Genomic DNA, 22,796 nt, shown 5'->3' on the forward strand with positions numbered 1-22,796 from the left:
GAAGCATATTCCAATTTCTGCTATTAGGCCTATGTCAGCAAAAAAGGCTATCCACCGCTCAAACAATGGTAATGAAAATGACAGGAGAAGGCGACTGTGTAAAGCAATAGAAAGAAAAGGTGGAGTTTGATTGCTTGGATATCGCAAGCACGGCATTTTGCATGTGAATGAGTACCGTATGGTAGGCTACATTACACTCATTTTCAAATTGTCATTGAACAGGTACTTTTACAACTGATAGGTAGGCCTATATTTCTAAGCTGCATGCGTGCGGTGCATTTTATATTAATTGGTTAAAATGCAACTGCAGGACATTTGGCCACTTTTGAACGTCCTGTGAGAACAAAATATGTTTTCAATGGAAGGACGTTCTCTGAAAAGAGGACGAATAGTACCTCCATTATTGTTAAATTTGCGGTAGTGTTGGCCGAACTGCTTTATTTTTGTAACTTATTGGCCTACGTAGCCTACTCTATTTGAGCCCACGAAATTTATGTTGGTGTGAAAACGTCTACAGCCTGACAAGGATGAAAATCGTAATAAACCAGTGGTTTTTAACTAGGAGGCATCAACCATTTCACAAGGGGTACGCAAGAACATTTAACATTATTTAAACTTTTTCAGTATGTAGTAAATTCAACTTCCTGCTTTTGCTTCTAAGTCTTACATGTTCGCAAGTCTTCCATGTGCCATGTGTTGTGCCACAAACATTCTCATAGAACTTCGGGCCACTGAGATAGTTACGCCCCTTCACAGCAACGCCAAGACGTTTAGAAAACGACAGTGGAAATATTAACATGAACAAAAACAATTGCTGACTTTAGGAAATAGTTTAAAAGTGGTTTTATTTTGAAATACTATCATCACCCTATCCCTCCCTCCTTGCGTTAAGTTTCACGTTATACAAAAGTAATAATTTATATAATAATTTAGTAATAAAGTCCCCACTAAATAATACCAACAATTTTAAAGTACCGCAATTGGCATTTTTGTCAAAACCCGAAAAAATGCAGATTTGCCTATCTCGAATGCCCGAAACTTGGATTTAAAATTTTGCCTTGAATTGTAAACACTGAGTGTTGTATGGAAAAGGGAAATTTTAAGCTCTTACGCTTCAATGGAATATACCGGTATAAGCTACAGTCCCTGTATAATGATGTGAACTCACGCTGCAAGTTTTTCTGTGAAGCAAACTGTTGACAACAGTATAAATGTGCGCAGTTGTTGCGCGGTACATTAACGTTAAGCACAAATATACTAGATTCAAACAAAAAGACATGAACATGATAAACGTGAAGTCAAAAAATATAATATTACACTCAAAGATATGTACACAATGAAATAACAGTTCTAAAATTCAACACAATTACATTGACACAAGTTACACAACCCAAGAAGTGTGACTGGAAAGGAAGCAAAGTAAAATATGCAGCAATGCCAACAGTAGGCCTATACATGATTACAAAGGCACTTCATCGGAAATACTTGTCAAAAGGCACAGGTCTACAAGCATTGTCTGCAGAGTCTCAACTTTGGGACGACATTGAGACTCAGAAGAGTTCTTCACTTTCCCAGTCAATTGGCGTGGTTGCAAAATCTACCAACTATAAGTCACTGTGGGTCCGGTCGTTCTTGAGAGCGTCTATGCTATACTCTATATGGTTGTATATTCATGGAGCCAGACTCTAGAGTAGTGTTTAAGTGCGAACTCGCGTGGTGCAGATAAAGCTGTTTAAAGCTGATTTTTGTTTGAAACGACTTTTTATGCAAATTCACAGGCCTACAACTTCATAGCCTCATTCATTTAAAATATTGTTTTCAAGCACACGTATTGTGAAAAGAATTCTGTTAACATTCGTTGCCGTTGAAGCTGCTTGCTGCACCACAGCCACTAAATTTCCTTTTTTACTGATTCAACGTCTATTGACAACCACTACAATGTAAAATAAGACTTATGTGCTGGCTGGAATGTGACCAGCGATTTGGACGACCCTAGAGTAAGCTTTACACAAACAAAAATTGAACATAAAGCACCAAAATTCTCTAAAAAATCTCATATATGAAGCAATATTGATAGTTGTGTAACAATTTCATCAAAGACAAATTCACGGAGATCTTGACTCGTTCGAGCACGAACAGACGAAACCAACCAACGACATGGCTTTGTGATACCAACCATAAAAATGAGAACGTTTTTTGACTTTATGTCTACGCCTACAACTAAACGTAGTCAAACATTAAAAGAATTATTTGCATTGCACTGGAATAACAACGGTATGATAGATTACGCAACAGCACGGATGAAGACACAATATGCGTGATGGTTACGTTTGAAAGATAAATTTGAGAGGTTACACGAGCGTACAACTGCTTGTATTTAGCCCTAGATTGCAAGTGACAATAAGTAAGATGGGGTGCAAGGTTTTTGTGTCGGAAAGCCTCTACAAAGTCCTTCGAGATTGTTCATCAATCCACTTCCGAGCTTGACACAGACAAATCACAAAACCCAACTTGCTAAAACCAACGGCAATCCAATAAGCAGTCAGAAGGGCTTCTTATGTTTTAAACGTCTTCAGTTAACCCACAATTCGCGTTGTGCTTTCATCCGCTGTGTTGCCGCAACCTGTTGTAATCGAAGACCGTCGTGAGTTTCCTTTTGTATCATGATAAATACCGAGTTGTTATTTGGTTTCGTCTGCTTATGTTTCAACGAAATAGTATCAACAAAGCACAAAATCTACATTGATGGACCGACTAGGTAAGTCAAACCATAATATGTTACTGTCCTTGGGGTAAAACGTTCACATCTGCAAGTTCGGCAAAGGGTGCATGAGTTGAAACGAATAAGTGAATTCTTCAAATTAATGTGTGGTGGAAATAACAAGAATTTGACTATATACGCCAACAAAGTAACGCTTTTGGTTTGTTGAAAATTGGAATGAAGCACAAGCAGACATGACGTATTCTAGACGCGAGGACTAAATGCGTTAAAATGTACACAGTTGTTAAGGCAATCGAACAAGTAATATTCTAGTAATTACAAAAATAAAGCAGATCAGTCACGCACCCCGACAGAGGAAAAGTTTTAAGAAAACCACCTCAGTGAAAACAAACCCAGTGGCACAAAATAAGTTTTCAGAACAATCGAACGATAATAAAGAGAGAAATATGCTGGTGACGACAACTCGTATGAAAGAGAATGGAGAGAGCACATCACCTCATCATAGCGCATGCCGCATATGTTGGTGGTTTCATCACATCTGTGCCGTTATAGTGCAATGCTAATAATAAATGTTCATAAAAACAAAGTTTGTATACGTGCAATCTAGTACAAGATAATATCACAAGCTGCTCAAAACTGGACAGCTTAGATGAGGAAATCTGATGCTTCAACGCTCCACAATACGCTAAAATTGAACAAGCACCAAATTGTTTTCCTCTATTAAAACGTAAAAAATATGATATCGCAAACATTTGAGTTAGCAATTCATTAATAGCGTACAGGAAACACGCTATTCAGGAGGCTATCGAGGATCATACGGAAGTTGTTCGCCCATGATGATCCGTGTCGTTATATTCTCCGACTTCTAGATCGGTTACCGTGATACTGAGAGGTTGAGTCGAATCAAGGCAGCTGCAAAAGCAAGTTGAGCTTTAAGACTTGCTCAACTTAAGTAGTTCAATGTCGTTACAATTAAAGAACAAATCAAAACCATTTTCTGATTACACTAAAACAGGTAAGTTTATTGACAAAAACTTCAACTTCATTAAGCAAAAACTTGCCCTTTCTGAGATTTTTTTTTTATCAAAAAAGTACAGGGTTTTTCAAAAAATTTGACATCATTTGAGACTTCGATATCTCAAAAAGTATGTACTCCATACCAATGAAACTTGACAGGAATTATCAAATCAGGTATTATCAGATTATTATCAAATCAAATTGTCATTTGCCCGTTATATGTTCACAAATTTTCAATGTGTGCTCCGCCAGCAACACGGCACAAGTCAAGTCGGTAATCGAGTGCACTGCACAAGCAACCTTCTTATTCAAACTTTTTATGCCTTGTCCAAATCAGCTTTCCATCTGGCCCTTTTCTTCCAAATCGTTGCGCAAACGCACGCTACACAAGTGCGGTCTTATTCGACTGTGTTCTAGCATACTCCAGTTAATAAAATGCTTGTTCTACGCCATCGTATGGCATTTCTACATCTAAAAAGAAAAGCGCCTGAAAATTTAAGGATAAAATTTTATGTTGTATCTACTGTTAAAATGTAGGATACTGTTAAAATGTGAGATCGTATAAACGATAACTGGCAAAGTTACAATTGACTGTACAGTGTACAATGATGTCAAATTTTTTTAAACACCTTGCATAATGACATTTCTTCCTCATTGTTGCCTTTCCATTCCTTTCAGCGAATAAATTGCTTTAAGCTTTTATGTTTATGACAACAAAATTTCAATAACTCATGAATATTGTTTATTAGGAATTTGTTATTCTGTGTTGCATTCTATGCGTGCAAAATCACTGTTTGTGTATTAAGCTACCGGTCATAAATATAGTCCGGGCATCAGGTTATCGAGCAAAAGCTTCATTCAATTTTTAGTAATTAACCTCATCTATCACGTGCGGATAAAGAGAAACAACAACGCAAGCCACCTCGGTTCAGTCGAGTCCGCAGACTTGTCCACATACTGTTCTGTGTTTGCATCTTTCGGTTTGTATTTATCAGTTCGTTGATCGGCGCTTCTCTTTAAGGATGTCCTTGGCTTGGGTTTTGGCCTGTTGCACAGTACACAACACAATTATATAATGGAGACTTCAACACCCCTGTTTTCAATAAACTATGACGTATGTCGATTATAACCCGGAATGAGTTATAACTTTTCAAAATTAAAAGTATCAGCGTTTTCGACCGCGACATTAAATAGACCGATAACACGGCCAACAATCTACCTGATTTGAACTGATTGTTCCTCTCCTTGAGCATCCTTCATGCTATTTTGATAAGGATGGGCTTGTTTTATTTTTCCGGAAGCTGTTGCGGCGGCATCGGATGACTGCTTTTTGCGCTTGATGGATCGCTTGGCATCACGGAGGATGCTGTTCGTAGACACCACCAACTCTTGGAAGGTGGGACGATGCTCGGGATCTTCGTCCCAGCATTTTTCCATTATTTTGTGGCTAGAAAGAATAGCTTGGATTTGATTTGGAAACACTATGCATCTGCACTTGCAGCCTACACTACATCATATTCCGCCAGTCAGGCGCAAACATAAAAAAGCAGGAATCAGTTATCCAATTTAAGGAAGTCTTTGTGCGCCTATGTATGTTGTCATCGCAGAAATGTGCACTTTCATAATTGCAGTCTTCATTTTTCACTGACTACTGAATAGAGACTGAGAAGTAGTTTCCGTTATAAATCGTCACAATTCGTTTACGCGTGACCTTTTCCAATAAAATTGTAATTTTTAAAAAGAGGCATTCTCCTTCTCTGACCTTCAAACACGGAGTGATGTTAATCTCTTAGTTTCAGGCATAAGTCAATTTCAGGTTATATAATACAGACCAAAAATGCAAACCATTGACAATAAGCCAAACTTAATGCTGCCACAAAAACTAGTTTCCGGTTCCGCTGCAAGAAAAGTAGGACCGTTCGAAAGATCAGATTGGTCTGTGGAAATAAGTGAAATTCTATGCTATGATTGTTGAGATCAAACATTCTTTAAAATCATCTCTTCGCATTAATTAAGGTTAAACTTGATAAAATTTAACATGTAATCTTACAGTTTGTGCGGGCAACACTCTGGCCTGCCCATTCGTTTTCCTTCAGTGATGTATTCCAAAATGGCGACCGTTTGTATTGTCGGGTACGGAATGGCACCTCTGGTTAGTATCTCCCAACACACAATTCCATAGGACCACTGTAAATACAAGCCAAGATCTACATCTACAGTTAGACGAGATACACGTAAATATCAATTACCTAATAAAACTTTCAGTGAGAAAACAACAAACTGGGTAGAGCACGTGCCCTCGTAAGGTTATTATCGAATACTAGAAGACAAACCTCATACACGACGTTTATTTAACCGTGCCATGCAATGGTTTTCAATGGATCAGATTACAGTTAAAAAATTTTACTGCTGCACAGTCTGTTACATACAGAAAACCACAAATGTGGAAGAAAAACCAAACATTGTGGTGTGACATGTAGTAAACGCTAAACAGGTTGTCAAATCTAAATAGTTAACCAAACTAGCAAAGCTCTGGTCAGTGGTCAAGCACAAATACTGTAGTAAGATCGACGTTGAACTATCACAAACTTAGTCAGTTAGCATTTTGCAAAAAACAACCAAGTTTATAAGCGATGTTATTTCTGTAGTTTCGAGCAGTTTACACACTTGAATAAATTGACTGACAGCAAATAAATTCACGCTGCGCAATACGCATTAGTGATCGAAATCAAACACAAAAGGAGCATTACACATGCAAACATTGGCAAATTAAATTAAAACAATAAGTTGCAAAACCATACACAGTGCAAAGAAGTCAACTTACAACGTCAGTTTTTTCGTCGTAGCGTCCATACTGGATGCTTTCTGGTGACATCCATTTGAGAGGAAGTTGTGTTTTCACACTGCTGCGATAGTAATCTCTGTCATAAATGTCCCGCGATAAACCGAAGTCTGCCACTTTCACCAGCCAATGTTCGTTCACCCTGAATCAAGTTTCACAACAACATGAATCTTCTCGAAATTTTGAAATAAAAACTTTGCCTGTCTTTGGTAGAGGAAAGCAAACTTTCTCCCGGAACTATAAACTTTGATAACTTGCTTATAATAAATAAGTAAACAAAAAACAGTCAAGTTATTATATTCAATTGCTCGGCTGCAGGCTAAATGAAGGATTCTTGTACAACGTTTCACCCTCAATAACATCGAGGAACCCGATCAGAGGTTGAAAGATAACAGCATATTTCTTTAATTATTAGGTGTACTGCAAAAGCTAGCGCAAACCTTGTTGTGCAGCCAATAAGAAATATTGCCGTCCTGTATATTACATTTGCATAACTGTGGGGGACGGGGATATAATTAACAAATTTCTATTAAAAGCTGAAAAACATTACCAACATGAAAAAGCATGAAATAATCAACTTCGGGAAACAGAAAAATATTAAAATGTAACTTTAATTTTCAATCAAAACTTGTCACTTAAACTTCTAAAGAAATCCGGTTCCAAAACATGTTAAACCCCTTAAAACTTACTTTGGCGCCAAAAAGTGATCAATTAGCATCCTCATATTGCTCAAATACAAGGTTAATAATAATATAGTCAAAAAGGGCAAGCCTCTCAGACCCCACGCTAAACTATTTTCCTTTTCCCACCTCGACTTTTACATTGTCTATTTTATTTTGCGTGTCTTGCTCAAAGTGTGTTTAAACCACTTTAAAAAATTAAACCGATAAGTAGATATCAAACTTCGTTTATCCTATGGCGGTCCGCGAGGCTATTTTCACTTCACAACCGGTCCGTGATAGATAAAGGTTGGGGACCGCTGCCTACTAAATAAAGACTAAACACTTTGCAATTTTTGTTTGTGTTTGGGACTGTATCAAGTTCACAAGAAAAGAAAATTATCTTTGAATTAAAAGACAGATGACGTTGAGCGGACACTAAATACTTCAAACCTTTAAATAGTCTAATTTGAAATATTATTATTTCAAATAGTGCTAATCAAGTACTTTTTTAAAAACCAAAAAAAGAAAACGAACTTAAGGAAGGCAAAAATTATAATGTGGCCCCAAAATAGACAAACTGGCAACAGTGAGTAATGTGATTTTGCTACCCAGCAAGCCTTGAATTTCAAGTAACCATTTGAACGGGAGTTTCAGTGAAAAAGGATTAAAGCGGAAATTATTTACTGATTACGGTACAAAGTAAACTGAAACTGGAGGGAAAATTGTTTAATCCTTTTGAGTTGTATTGAGTATTTTAAAGGTTTCTTGGTTTGTTATCTCATTCAAGCGGGTTCTTATCTTTTCCACAGCTAACCATGTTTTGCTCATAAATGTAAAAAAATACTCTCCTAATGTTGCAAGCATAGTTGGTGACTTACATGCAGTTTCTGGCAGCTAAGTCTCTATGAACAAATTTCTTCTCAGCGAGATATTCCATTCCCAAAGCAACTTGGTGGCAAAACTTCAGCAAATGCAAGACAGTGAGTATCTGAAAATAATCCGAAGGTTTTGTGTTAAGATAGAATAATACTGCAAGTTCCTCTATTGCTATGATATCACAAATAGCCAACCAATCACGTCAAACTGGTGTGGGATTCTAGGGCGATGAAACTAAAAACATGATGCATATAGCCTACAAACAAAGTTAATGAACTAGTAATTTTTACATCTGGCATTTGTGAAAATTAGCTGTGGTAACAAAGTGTGTGCGTAGTTAAGCCTTTATGACGATAAATCGTTAAGTAAAGGTCGAATATGAATACACAAGACAAGTCACATTCTAAATACACATCAGGAACTTGGTAATCCAAACATTGCTCAACATCTGCTGTTATCATTATACTACAGTATATTATAAAGGTTATAATACAACTGCTTAACCATAACCAGCATCACAAAATTAAGTTTTCTACATGGCATAAACCGGTACACATTATTTGTATATAATATGATATATATACTAGGGTGTTTCATTTTTTCACCATTTTTGAAATTCAAAATGCCTGGGGTCCCATCTGGTGGTATTTGGGGAAAAAAGTTTACACCCCAAATTTTTTTCAATTATGACGTCATATTGAGGTGGTCCACAAAGTTTGAAATTTTTGGGCCTCAAAATTTCGAAATTTGGCCGTATCTCCGGAACCACTCATCATAGATCGACAAAATTAGTATCAAAATGCACAGAAGGGTCGGTTTCCTATACCTGATGTAGAGAATATTAAGATCTATCTGCTTCAGAAAAAAAGTTATTTCAAAAAATCTGATTTTTGGTGTATTTTCTCCTGATGAACAGAGATCAGGTGATCAAGATAATAAGTTTTTCTGTATTTTTCACTCTTGAAAGCTGCTATTGCATAATAATAGTCCTTGTTTGTTTTGCAAGAGACGAAAGGGTAATTAACTAATTATTGAAGGTATTACTATTATAATGATGATGGCTACGGCTACCCCTCGTCGAGGATATTATAATGTGACCGTTGAGGAAGAGCTATGCTGTTCACCTGCTTTAGATTTTGATTAAGTGTCATTATGGCATTAAGGTCAAGTATTAGTAAGTCGATGCAAAACTTCAAGGAATCGGAGAAAAATGTGCTTCCCCTTAATTCAGATATAGTCATCACTATTTTTACTTGAGGAAGAAAGTACGGTAGCCGAAACTAATCCCAAAGTTTTTGAAGAAAATACCCCATTTCAAAGATTTGAGAGATGAACTGCTGAAAGATGTAGCTGGCATATGGAACAAAGCTGGTCTTCCAGTGCTTAGCAAACAGAGAATTGAAGCCAAGTTAAAAGACGTGATAGAGAAGTAGACTACAATACAGCAAGAAAGAAAGAAATGAAACGCAGAGGTAATGAGGTTAATCAAGAATGGTTGCAGAACTTGTTCGATATATGTGCATGTAAGTGAAGTGTTCGATCTCCGAAAATCAGGTTGTTTTTCAAAAGAAACTCTCTTGCAGCTGTGAACTCGAAAACCGAGTCCAGAAGAAAGAAATCGCGTTCTTGAAAGATCAGCGAAAAGATCGAAAAATGTTTATCGGTGGCGTAGATGTCAACCATGTAGAAAAGGCTTTGGAACGGGAAAATCATAAAAGGAGGTGGGAAACGAGCAGTGAAGTTGAACAACCGAGCACTTCTGGCATACAATCTGCCAAAGCATCGGCACTACTATGTTCGAAACAGAGAAAAAGAAATGAAGCAGTTAGATGTCTACACAGTAGCGAAAGCGACTCTGATGGGGATATAAATTGGGAAGATGATAGGGAATACGAGCCTCTGAAATCAGCTGTTGGGGGAAAAGTGTAGGCTACAAGAAAGTACATTCTTTTTCAATAAATGATAGAAGTTGTTTACTTGCTGATCGTAGGATGACTTCGGTACGCCAACAGTCAGATCTTATGAGGTCGGTTTTTGGAAAAGATCAAATAGCTGCATCACCTTCGACAGTATACCACCAACGACAAAAAACAAGAGAAAAATCTCTGATGGAAAGTGAGAACCTTCTCAACTCAGCTTCTACCATGCAGTTATGTTATGATGGGCGCGTTGTCGATAAAATAGATCGATACGTTTTCTTAGGTCAACTTGTTGATGATAATGGCATGAAGCACGAAAGTGTGCTTGCTGTTAAAAATTTTCCCAAAAGTGTGTCAGTCACTGCAGCACTGACTTTTGACAACATCATCCAGGAGGCTTGCAAAGTTCACCTACCCCAAGTATATTCACTATTCAGTCATGGCTGATACGACTGCTCTCAATACAGGAAAAAAGTCCGGAGTCAATACTCGACTGGTCAATTATTTTAATGATGAAGTTGGTCATGATATTCATACCCTTAAATTAAATACATGTTCAACATAAACGAAATATATCTTTTCCATGTCATTTCTTTTGTGGACGGCGCCAAGAAGAGTCCCGGAGCAATGCAAGATGGGGCTTTGCTTAACCAGATAGCAAGACTAGACAAGCCCAGTGCTGAAACCTTAACACCAACTATTATTACGCAATAACAGCTTTCAAGAGTGAAAAAATACAGAAAAACTTTTGATCTTGATCACCTGATCTCTGTTCATCAGGAGAAAATACACCGAAAATCAGATTTTTTGAAATAACTTTTTTTCTGAAGCAGATAGATCTTAATATTCTCTACATCAGGTATAGGAAACCGACCCTTCTGCGCATTTTAATACTAATTTTGTCGATCTATGATGAGTGGTTCCGGAGATACGGCCAAATTTCGAGATTTTGAGGCCCAAAAATTTTAAACCTCGTGGACCACCTCAATATGACGTCATAATTGAAAAAAATTTGGGGTGTAAACTTTTTTCCCCAAATACCACCAGATGGGACCCCAGGCATTTTGAATTTCAAAAATGGTGAAAAAATGAAACACCCTAATATATACCGTAACGTAACACCTAGATCAAAAAATTGCTTTCATGCTTCTTTGCACTAAGAACCCATCAAGGTTTCGGAATACCGGCACTGAATCTGAGCTCGGATTACTTCTATCACATCAAGCAGGCCTCGAAATATCCGGCGGTCATGGCGGACATGACCTCCGGAATGATCTCGAATGTCTGCCGAAGCCGACTCATTGGTCGGTCATAAATGACCGCCGCAAAATTCTTGACAAAAATAGAGCTAATGCAGCAAAAATATATTTTAGATTTGAATTGTTACAATTGTTTGTTTAACGCGAACAAATACGGAGCTGAAACAATAATAGTACAAGCAATTGCTTTAAAGATCACATTAGAGTGGCGTGGTGAACGAGCTGATGGCAAAAGTAGCCATTTTTACATCATTTCAACGCCTTGCAATGTTGCCTTGAAATAAAGTTGTCTGAACTTTTCCGCAGGATATGTACTCTAATTTTAACGAATTTTAGTCAATCAGTAAATTTAGTCAGTAAAAAAAATTTTGTGCAGAGAGCTGTCAGGTTACTACTTCGATATCGCTTGATGTAGTTAATTCTGTAGATACAGTTCTAGGTAATTTGATGTACGGTAGTTAATTCTTTTCGTCATTATCGGTTTAAGCCCAGTTTTTATACAATTTGTCATTTTAATCAATATTTTTCGTATTGTTGAACAATGTGTTTCTGGTTAGGCTTATGATGGTAGGCCTTACAATTGTATACCATACTCTTTCGTGCAATTTTCCTTTTATTTCGTCTTTGATTGTTAGGTCTTTACATTAATTCTTTAATGTAGCTAGAGTAAAACGTTTTTTCATTTCTTTGCACTTTCATCATTTGAATTTTGTGCTGTTTGCTTCCAGCTTAGCTTAACTGAAGATGATCTAGCTTCTAGCTGATCGAAATCGATTTTAGCAATATATGATTGAACTGACTCGTGTGAGAATAAATTTCTTTGCATTACAAGACATGTAACCGAGTCGTTCATATCAAGCATTGTTGTGGGTTTGACACCTGTCAGAAGATACTTCATTTTCTTGATTGTTAAAAAGAAACGTCACAGAGAAGCAAGTCTCAGCTGGGTTTCGCATGTGCTTAGGCGAATGTGGCGATCTTATTCACGCTGATACTGATAGAAATAGAGCTGGAAATTTACGACCCCGAGCCGGCAGTGATCGCTTGGCACAACGATTCTATAACGCGAAAACCACGAAATAAGTGATCGTAGTTGCTTTTGTAGTAAGGAAATTTGGATTGTTGTTTTCAATTGTGTTTATTGCGTCCTTACACGACTGTCATTAACGCACTGACTTATTTGCAAGCAATCTGCTCCAGTATACTTCAGGGTCGGTTAATTCAGCCATCAACCATTGCAGAGTTATTCTGTTGTAGAAAGTCTTCTTCTACAAACACGACTACACACAATACTGTAGTCAGTCTTCGAAATTAGCCTCGGCAATCAGCAATTGCCGAGGCAGATGCATGAATGGCGCATTAGCGTCGGCAATAAAAATGCCGAGGCCACACGAGCGGTTGTAAGGTTAGGGTTGGACATTCCTCCCAGTCATTATGCCACAGCCATAGATTTTTTCCTTAGTCAACACTCTGATGGAGCTCTGCGAAAGAGGCGTGTGAATGGGTATCAAAGCACGAAAGCCGCAAAACGTGGACGCTTGCGAACGGCGAAGACTGTAAATTTACAGCCAAGCGATGAGCCTGTTGATGTGTCTGATGACGCGACAACCTCATCCTCCGATACAGCAGCTGATGATTTCAATTCTGACAGCTAGTTCTTTATCAAACTGACTTTGTGTTGCTCGCAGTTGTGCCAAAATTATGTTAGTGTACTGTATACGTAAATCGAGGCAATCTTCTCGCAGGGAGCTGTTATTCAATACAATTCAATTTATTTTTCTTCGTCAGAATGCAAAAGAAATGATATTGTGAAGAAAAAAATACAGCTACAAAACCAACAAAAGGAAAAGGTGGCAAAACCTTAATGGTTTAAAAGACGTGCACGAAAAGATTTAATATTGCGGTATATGCATCGATAAATATAGTTAAGCACGGCCACCATTAATTTGTTACCGGTACCTGGTTGTGCAATTAACGTTATTTTATAATAATTCAACGTCACTAGATGTCGAATTAATGTAAAACAAACGTAAATTTCTTGTTGGGCATTGTTGTTACACAATATAACCAGCCTGGAAAATTAAATCGATTTGTGCTGACTTGAACGTTGAATCAACCCAAAATTAACTTTCTCCCCCCCCCCCCCGTTAGTTGTTTAACGTGAATTACTGTAACAGCGTGCGTAATCGCGTTGCTCGCTTTATCGCTACTTTTGGTATTATTACATCACAACAAATTAAACAGTGCGGTCGTGATAGACAACTCTAGTATATTTTTCGCTTCTCGTTTTACATGTTTTGGTACAGTTTTTTTTGTAATAAACGTTCACAGCAATTGCCGAGGCAATTTCAACTTTTGCCGTTTGGCCTCGGCAACGTTTTTGCCGAAGTAAAAATATGCTAATTTCGAAGACTGTAGTGTGATTTTGTGCAAAATCTACATGCAAAAAATATGTCCGGTTGAGATATTAAATGTCCGCTAAAAGGGCCAGTCTGGTAGGACATGCTTGACCGCCGGAAAAAAATACAAATTTCGAGGCCTGCATCAAGTGTTTGAGATAATGAGTTGTAACAGCAAAAAAAATTGCCAAAAGTTACATAACTGAGTGACGTTGCATTTATCACCTACATAAGCAAAAAAGGTTTGTTCCAGGGGTGCAAAAATAGCTGGGATCACCTTACAGGAGTTGCTTAGATTTTTGCAATTGTGTAGCAAACATCAGCAGAGAGAGTGCCAAGCTATCCATTTTAGCTTTCCCTATACCTCGCCTATCTTCTTTGCTAATTTCGCCTCGAACACAAGTTTGCATCATATTTGTAGTCCGTGCACGTGCACAGTTACTTTTGTCTCTTTGGGCACAAATCACTTGAAATATCACAGCTTGTATAAATAATGAATGCAGCATAAATTAAGCTATTTTCGGAAAAATCAAGAACTTTTAATATTATGTATTTAAAAAGCCTGACTTAATAGAAATCGGAGCTTAGATTCGGATTTAGAAGCCAAAATTATCACAAAGTAAATTTAAAAGTTCATAAAGCAAAATTGTGATGACCAGTTATTGTAATGAGGATGTCAAAAAAAAATTTAAGAAGTTTAGAAGCTACTTTTGCTTTAGTTCAACTCCCAGTTGAATACTCCAGAAATTCATATTTCGTTTAGACAACAATGCCAACGTGAAGTAAAATATTTCGGTCATGACTACCTTACGTGAGAAATTAGATTTGCATACAAAATGCTTTTTGCTATTTCATGGTACTGTGGAATGAGAGACGAGAGTCATTATGCCACTATTTAAAGAATTTTGAAAAGAGTTTGCAATATGGCAATGCAGTTACAGTAAATAAGTTGATACTGAAATTTAAACTGTGGAAACTTACTCACAAAGTGCCATGTCTAAATTGTAATAAAACAGTAAAAATACTTTATTGAGCATTTGAGCAACCAGAAACAGTTGATACAAAGACATACATTATTGCCATCTCGCAAAAATGATCGAAGATCACCATTTTTCATAAAAGGCAGAACAATGAGTGGAGAACTACGGCACTGCTGTACATCTGTATCAACGCAAACTCCGAACAAGCCAAGGACATGCTTATGATCCAACCCGTGCATCATAACTCCTTCACGTAGAAACTTTTCAATATCATCAGGATCACTTAAATCTATACAACAAAGCACAGTAAGGCTTCAGAAATACGTATTAGCAGGCTACACGATTTTGCTAAAATACTTCATTTTTCATTCTAGAATCTATTCTAGAGCAACAAAATACATGAAAACATGTCTACCATTTTCGGTACCCGGTCAATTGGTCGACAGACATTTGGTCGACGGTCATTTGGTCGACAGACATTTGGTCGACAGGACATTTGGTCGACAGGACATTTGGTCGACAGGACATTTGGTCGACAGGACATTTGGTTGACAGACATTTGGTCGACAGACATTTGGTCGACAGGACATTTGGTCGACAAGACATTTGGTCGACAGGACATTTGGTCGACAGGACATTTGGTCGACAGTCATTTGGTCGACAGACATTTGGTCGACAGGACGTTTGGTCGACAGACATTTGGTCGACAGGACATTTGGTCGACAGGACGTTAGGTCGACAAGACATTTGGTAGAGTGGACAATTGGTCGTTTGATTTTTAGATGGTCTAAAACGCTTTTTCTGGCATTTTCTGGACAAAAAACAACCATTGTAATCGGCTGGCATTTGCTTGGTTTTGTGCGCAATAAACACTATAAAAAATATTTCTAAAAGGAAAGAACTCCGTAATTTACCAAGTATAAGCCGCACTCGTGTATAATACGCACGCCTATTTTAGCCCGAAAATATTTGGAAAAAAGAAGTTCTTGTACATAATACGCATCACGATTTTAATCGAAAGAAAAGGCAGAGAGAGCCTCTAGACCAGTGGTTTCCCTGGGGTCCGCGGCCCCTTAGGGGTCCGTGAGAAAGCATTTGGGGGTCCGTGATTACCTTGATGAATTATGGAAAAAAAACAAAAAGCAATCTTTTTACTTTCATTTCTCTCTTTAATTGCAAATGTGTCAACCTCAAGCCCGCGAGAATAAACTCTACCGGTAGGCTATGCATTAAAATAAATCTATGCTGCTGCCTACAGTGTGTACATTGACCTTAATTTTGTTCAACGTCGACCAAATGTCTGTCGACCAAATGTCCTGTCGACCAAATGTCCTGTCGACCAAATATCCTGTCGACCAAATGTCCTGTCGACCAAATGTCTTGTCGACCAAATGACTGTCGACCAATCGACCGGCCACCACCATTTTCAGGGTCATGAACTTTATTTTTAACACTTAGAGTTAGTGTAGAGTTTTAGACACCAAACATTGTCTTTAGTCTGATACTTGTTCTGTTATTTCAAAAGGTTCTCGTTTGAGTCTGAAATGGCGTCAGCCATAATGGGTAAGTTTTAGTCGCCATCATCAATATTTTTCTTGTTATAGCCCAATGAGGATTTCGTACGTATGCAACTGATGGGAGAAGCAGCTGCTTTCCCTCTACTGAGGACAATCTGAGGCAAGATGTGCTAATTGTGCTATGTCTCTCAGTGTGATGCTGATTACTGAAAGTCACTAGTCACTACGCCCGTCTACTAGGCACAATACGCCATTGCATACTCTTGCTTCTTGCGATGCAGGACGTTGAGATTTCCAGTGTTTGCTAGTGCAAGAACGATAGTGGTAAAGTTTTACAAAGAAATATCGGTACACGACAACTGGGCGAGACAAAGTGGGCGATACCCACTTGGGCGAGACCAGGTGGGCGACGAGTCAAGTGGGCGACGAGCCAAGTGGGCGACAGACCAAGTGGGCGACGAGCCAAGTGGGCGACGGCCAAAGTGGGCGACGGAAGCGAAAGTTTAGCCGTTTGGGAAAAAATACGATTTTTAATTTTTACTTTAAAGTACAATGGTTGATTTGTGGAAGGGAGGCAATGAGAGCTCTCACGCTGAGTTTCACGAAGCATTGGAAGCAACATTTTCATTCTTTTTGTAGTCTAGTAATAGCGCTTGCTGTTTGATGTTAATTTGCATTGTGACATCATCTTGACACATTATTTTGCAATTTGCGGCGTCAGGGTTTATCGTGAAGCTTAAGAGAAACCTCTCAGAAAAGAGACAAACGAATGGTCATAGAGTGGTTTAAGTCAGTTATGAACGCTCCCTAACCATTATCGAAGCTTGTCAGTATAAAATATGACTTAATTTTTACTTTAAAGTACAATGGTTGATTTGTGGAAGGGAGGCAATGAGAGCTCTCACGCTGAGTTTCACGAAGCATTGGAAGCAACATTTTCATTCTTTTTGTAGTCTAGTAATAGCGCTTGCTGTTTGATGTTAATTTGCATTGTGACATCATCTTGACACATTATTTTGCAATTTGCGGCGTCAGGGTTGATCTGGTGGCTTAAGAGAAACCTCTCAGAAAAGCGACAAACGAATGGCCAAAGAGTGGTTTAAGTCAGTTATGAATGTTCCCTAACCGTTATCAAAGCTTGTCAGTATAAAATATGACTTCTAATTTTTACTTTAAAATACAATGGTTGATTTGTGGAAGGGAGGCAATGAGAGTTCTCACGCTGAGTTTCACGAAGCATTGGAAGCAACATTTTCATTATTTTTTGTAGTCTAGTAATAGCGCTTGCTGTTTGATGTTAATTTGCATTGTGACATCATCTTGACACATTATTTTGCAATTTGCGGCGTCAGGGTTTATCGTGAAGCTTAAGAGAAACCTCTCAGAAAAGAGACAAACAAATGGCCAAAGAGTAGTTTAAGTCAGTTATGAACGTTCCCTAACCGTTATCAAAGCTTGTCAGTATAAAGTATGACTAGGGCCATTTTGTTTATGACCTAAAAATTGAAAAATATGACTTTATTTTTAGAGCATCAAAGTTATGCTAATCTCTGTAGTTAATGATTCGTATGTAAGTTTTTACACGTATTTTAAACAATAACATACTCGAACAACTAACAAAAACTTCTGTTTCGCTTGAAAATCACTAGAAACATTCCAATGTCTAACGCATGTACCTACCAAACCAGCTACTTAGTAGTTAAGTTCTCAGCACTGGCTGACCTAGTGACCTACCACAAGTGTTTATAATATTCAGAGACTGGATTGTGTGTTGCAAAATCATGTGTCAAGATGATGTCACAATGCAAATTAACATCAAACAGCAAGCGCTATTACTAGACTACAAAAAAATAATAAAAATGTTGCTTCCAATGCTTCGTGAAACTCAGCGTGAGAACTCTCATTGCCTCCCTTCCACAAATCAATCATTGTATTTTAAAGTAAAAATTAGAAGTCATATTTTATACTGACAAGCTTCGATAACGGTTAGGGAGCGTTCATAACTGACTTAAACCACTCTATGACCATTCGTTTGTCTCTTTTCTGAGAGGTTTCTCTTAAGCTTCACGATAAACCCTGACGCCGCAAATTGCAAAATAATGTGTCAAGATGATGTCACAATGCAAATTAACATCTAACAGCAAGCGCTATTACTAGACTACAAAAAATAATGAAAATGTTGCTTCCAATGCTTCGTGAAACTCAGCGCGAGAACTCTCATTGCCTCCCTTCCACAAATCAATCATTGTATTTTAAAGTAAAAATTAAAAATCATATTTTTTTCCAAACGGCTAAACTTTCGCTTCCGTCGCCCACTTTGGCCGTAGCCCACTTGGCTCGTCACCCACTTGACTCGTCGCCCACTTGGTCCGTCGCCCACTTGGTCCGTCGCCCACTTGACTCGTCGCCCACTTGGTCCGTCGCCCACTTGTCTCTTCGCCCACCTGGTCTCGCCCAAGTGGGTATCGCCCACTTTGTCTCGCCCAGTTGTCGTGTACCGACACCGTAACAGTACACGTTTACTTAAAAGTGAACTTCAGCGCGTTTTTGCATGTAAGAATTAGATTTCTGAATAGAATTCGTTTTGATGCACAAATCATCTTGGAAGAAATTAGCCCTAGCACAAATCGTAAAACAGAGCTGTACGATGTTCATACTTACTTTTAAGGCTTTTAACAGCAACATTGACAATTGTATTGTCTCTCTGTTTCAGCCTTCCTTCCCAAACATCACCAAAATTTCCACTGGTCATCACTTCACCAAGCTGCAGTCTTTCTCTTTCAATGTAACATTGACTTAATCCCATTGCTAATTCATTATCAAATGTATCGAGTAACGGAGATTCATAATTGTTACTTTCGCGTGGCTCTGAAAAATATATCATAACATTTTTCTTCTTTCAGTAAAAAGAAATGTATTTCAAAGAGCTATGTTCTAGTCTGGCAGATTAAAACCACATCAAAAATGAGCTTGTAGGTTACAGGAGAGCCTGTGAAGGTAAAATCTTCCATAAAAAAGGTAATCTCACTATTTTATTTACATCACAATTGCTTCAGTTTGTAGTAGATCGGTAGGCATGGGTTTGATACCCTGTGAGGTCATAACCAAAGACATTAAAGTGGTAACCTACCACATCTTACTCACTATATGACAGTAAATGAAGAAACGGGCTCAGGTTGTACAGCTAATTATGGCCGTCCCCGATAAACTTGGAAAACCAAACACACTACAACTATCACTGCAAAAATGCTCAAGCACATTGCATACTTTGCAGACCATAGGTCATGTAACCAAGAATTGCCCTCTGTACAGGCCACTCCATGGTGTTGAGGGCTTAAACTCCATCAACAAAGACACACGGCAGTGGTTAACTGACCGAGATCTAATATTTAGTGACAATACGAGAGATGCAGTCAAAAAACGAAGACAACAATTTTTTGTACATCACAGGTAGATTTGGAATGAAGGGGATCTTGTTATGCGGTAGACTAGTTTCTCAGAATAAAAGTTATTTACTTCAATAAAAACTTCGTGCTGTATACAGGGTCCTGCAGATAAATTGGGACTTTTTCATTTTCTCATAATTTTCTTTTTTATTTCTCTAATCAAAATGAAACTTTCTGCAGATAATTTTATAAACGTTTTATTAAAGACGTAATAGTATATATATATAGCAATATTTAGACAAACTTCTTTAAGCATGGTAGAATTGACAAGACGATAATCATACGCGAATTGAGCTGTGCTGGGAACACTCCCTCGAATATTATTAAGAACATTGGCTACACAAAGACGACAGTTTATCGAGTTGTGGCCAAGTTTGATGCCGAGGAGAAAGTTGAAAGAAACCTCCACAGCCCTCAAAAAGATCGAAAGTAGAGATGTACCGATACCAATATTTTGGCCGATACCGATCCCGATACCGATATCACTTTTTTAGGCCGATACCGATACTGATACCGATATTTTGGCCGATACTTTGGTGTTACAAAAAGAAGCAATTTTGATATTTGCAAGGAATTATATAGAATGCGAAGTTTTACCTTATTTGCATAAAACTATTAAAAAAAACTTTCAATTGGCATAATTTATTAAAGATTTAAGAATCCAATTTCAACCGCATTGTTGTGTCATAATAGTAGGTTTCAGTAATGAAAGTCCACCGTAATTGAGGACTGGGGTATAAGGGAAGAAACATTACATCATAATTGGTGTTTCTGAAAAATTAATAAAGTGTTCGCACAAACTCTCCAAATAAGCTATCATAATTGATAATAAGATGTAAAATGTAAACCAAGTGATTTGTGTGGTCGTACAAAAACTATTCGACAAGTAATGTGCAACCTAAGGGCGCTTGTCGTTTGGTTGAAAAGCTTTTGCCAGGCCAAGACTACACAGGTAGCAAAAATGTATAATTTTGCATTGTTTTTACGTTGCTAAACGTTTAAAAAACCCATGTAACTCGATTGTTTTTAGTAAGCTGGTTCTATCAGTTTGTGATTTAATTTCCACCTTTCATTGTAATAAACTCACCAAGCTTAAACAATGTCATGGCAGAATAAGTAGGCTCAAAATGAAAGCAATGGGACTACAAATCCTCACTACACTAATCAAAATGGTCTTGTTGCGCCTAAGATGACAACCTCATTGTGAAGAAAGGAGCGTTCTTCCGGGTTATCAGCACAAGGTTAAGCACTCACTAGTACAGCGAGCTGTTGCGATTCGCTAACCACAACGGTGTAGCTTACACACCAGCCATTTCAATTCTTGTCGATGTCAATTCTTGCTACAAAACGGCTGCCGAGAAACATAGTTGATTGGATGGTCTAAATGGTTAGCGTGGAAGCTACACCGTTGTGGTTAGCGAATCGCAACAGCTCGCTGTACTAGTGAGTGCTCAGCTTTGTGCTGATAGCCCGGAAGAACGCTCCTTTCTTCACAATGAGGTTGTCATCTTAGGCGCAACAAGACCATTTATTGATTAGTTTAGTGAGGATTCGTAGTCCCATTGCTTTCATTTTGAGCCTACTTATTCTGCCATGACATTGTTTAAGCTTGGTGAGTTTATTACAACGAAAGATGGAAATTAAATCACAAACTGATAGAACCAGCTTACTAAGAACAACCAAGTTACATGGGTTTTTTAAACGTTTAGCAACGTAAAAACGATGCAAAATTATACATTTTTGCTACCTGGTTAGTCTTGGCCTGGGTTTATCCTCTGCTGAGAGTAAAAAAGAAACACAAGTGATAAATATTGGAGAAATTGAGTCTCCTTCACAACTTAAGAATCGAACAACGCAACACTGCTGAAACAAAACGTTTTGTTTGAGTGAAAGAATCTATGCAAGCAAACAATGCCAAAAGGTGCGCGCATGAAGTCATGGGAGTGTAAGGTATCAAAAATGTGAACAGGTTGTTATTTTTCTACATCAATGTAACGTTAGTTACTACTTTAAAAAATCTATATCTTTGCTTCTTCAGAAAATCCGCAGCAAACGCCTTTTTTTGCATGCTCAGTATCAGCCACAATATCGGCCAAATTTTGCCGATACCGATACTCAAAAAATGGCCGATATCACCGATACCGATATATCGGTACATCTCTAATCGAAAGCAAACAAAAACTTTTCTGGCAAGGCTGATAAGGTTAATAAAGGCAGAACCAACACAGTTCATGACAAAACTAGCCAAAAGACGACATGTCAGTCACTGAACCATCAGTACAGCAGGCAATGAAAACCTTGGGATGAAGTCTTATGTGAAAACACGTTGCAACCTCCTTATTGCCCGCTCAAGATCAATCAAGGGAAAGATGTCCAAAGCTTCTCAATCAGAACAAAGGAGGACATGTTCGTATTTTTGTCGATGAGAAAAAGTTCATTGTGGACGAGGTTGTAAATCGTTAGAACACACGAGTTATTGGCCGTGATGATTCAGAAGTTTCTCATCTGATGCAAAGCAATAATACTGTACCATATAATACTCCTTTTGTGATGGTTTTTGCAGCCGTGACAAGTGATGCCTCCTCATTTCATCAAAGCTGGACTTAGAATTAACATAACGGAGTATCTGAAGATTCTGAATAATATTTTGGGGAGCATGTCTTTTAAGTGCAGACAATTAGTTCCTGGTTAAATAGGCACCGCGCACACTGTGGGTTCAGAATATTTAGGTGCGACGCACTGTGGCGCCCGGTCATTTTGGTGCTATTTCCAGTAAACTCCATTTCATTAGATGTTTGATGGTAATACTGCAGATTACATCAGCTTGGCAGGTAGAGCAATGCTTTTCGCACAAAATGTTGGGCAGAAATCTATATATATTGTTTTATTTTGCTGATATTAATATAATATCCATAGGCGTCGAAATAGGGTGGGCAGGGTGGGCGTCGCCCACCCTGCCGTGAAACGAGGGTGGGCAAAATATGTTTCGCCCACCCTGTTTTCATGCCACTTATGAAGTATTCGTTACAACTATTTTCGTTTTTCTTAAACGCTGGACTATCCAACCAACTGCAGCGCAACTTCTTGTTTTTCGCTATGTCTCTCGCTAAGTATCCGACAGAACAAAGCAATTCCGTAACAACGCTGCGTGGAAAAA

The 22,796-nt window shown here is 38.1% G+C and overlaps 1 protein-coding gene across 1 annotated transcript in view; it reads right to left on the minus strand.

The window, feature by feature from the left end:
- Positions 1–1,219: 1,219 nt before the first annotated feature.
- The window catches only part of LOC145774184 (hepatocyte growth factor receptor-like), a 32,466-nt gene continuing 10,889 nt past the window's right edge, over positions 1,220–22,796 (minus strand). The window contains exons 3-10 of the mRNA XM_082585355.1: positions 18,855–19,061; positions 14,769–14,965; positions 8,122–8,231; positions 6,564–6,723; positions 5,790–5,926; positions 4,959–5,186; positions 4,662–4,784; positions 1,220–3,634 (exon numbers count right to left, since the gene is read on the minus strand). Of these exons, the coding sequence (XP_082441481.1) occupies positions 3,535–3,634; positions 4,662–4,784; positions 4,959–5,186; positions 5,790–5,926; positions 6,564–6,723; positions 8,122–8,231; positions 14,769–14,965; positions 18,855–19,061 (1,262 nt within the window). The 3' untranslated portion in view covers positions 1,220–3,534. The remainder of the gene's footprint in view (positions 3,635–4,661; positions 4,785–4,958; positions 5,187–5,789; positions 5,927–6,563; positions 6,724–8,121; positions 8,232–14,768; positions 14,966–18,854; positions 19,062–22,796) is intronic.

This window comes from Aplidium turbinatum, chromosome 7, assembly GCF_918807975.1.
Source record: "Aplidium turbinatum chromosome 7, kaAplTurb1.1, whole genome shotgun sequence".
In the NCBI taxonomy this organism is placed as follows: Eukaryota; Metazoa; Chordata; class Ascidiacea; order Aplousobranchia; family Polyclinidae; genus Aplidium; species Aplidium turbinatum.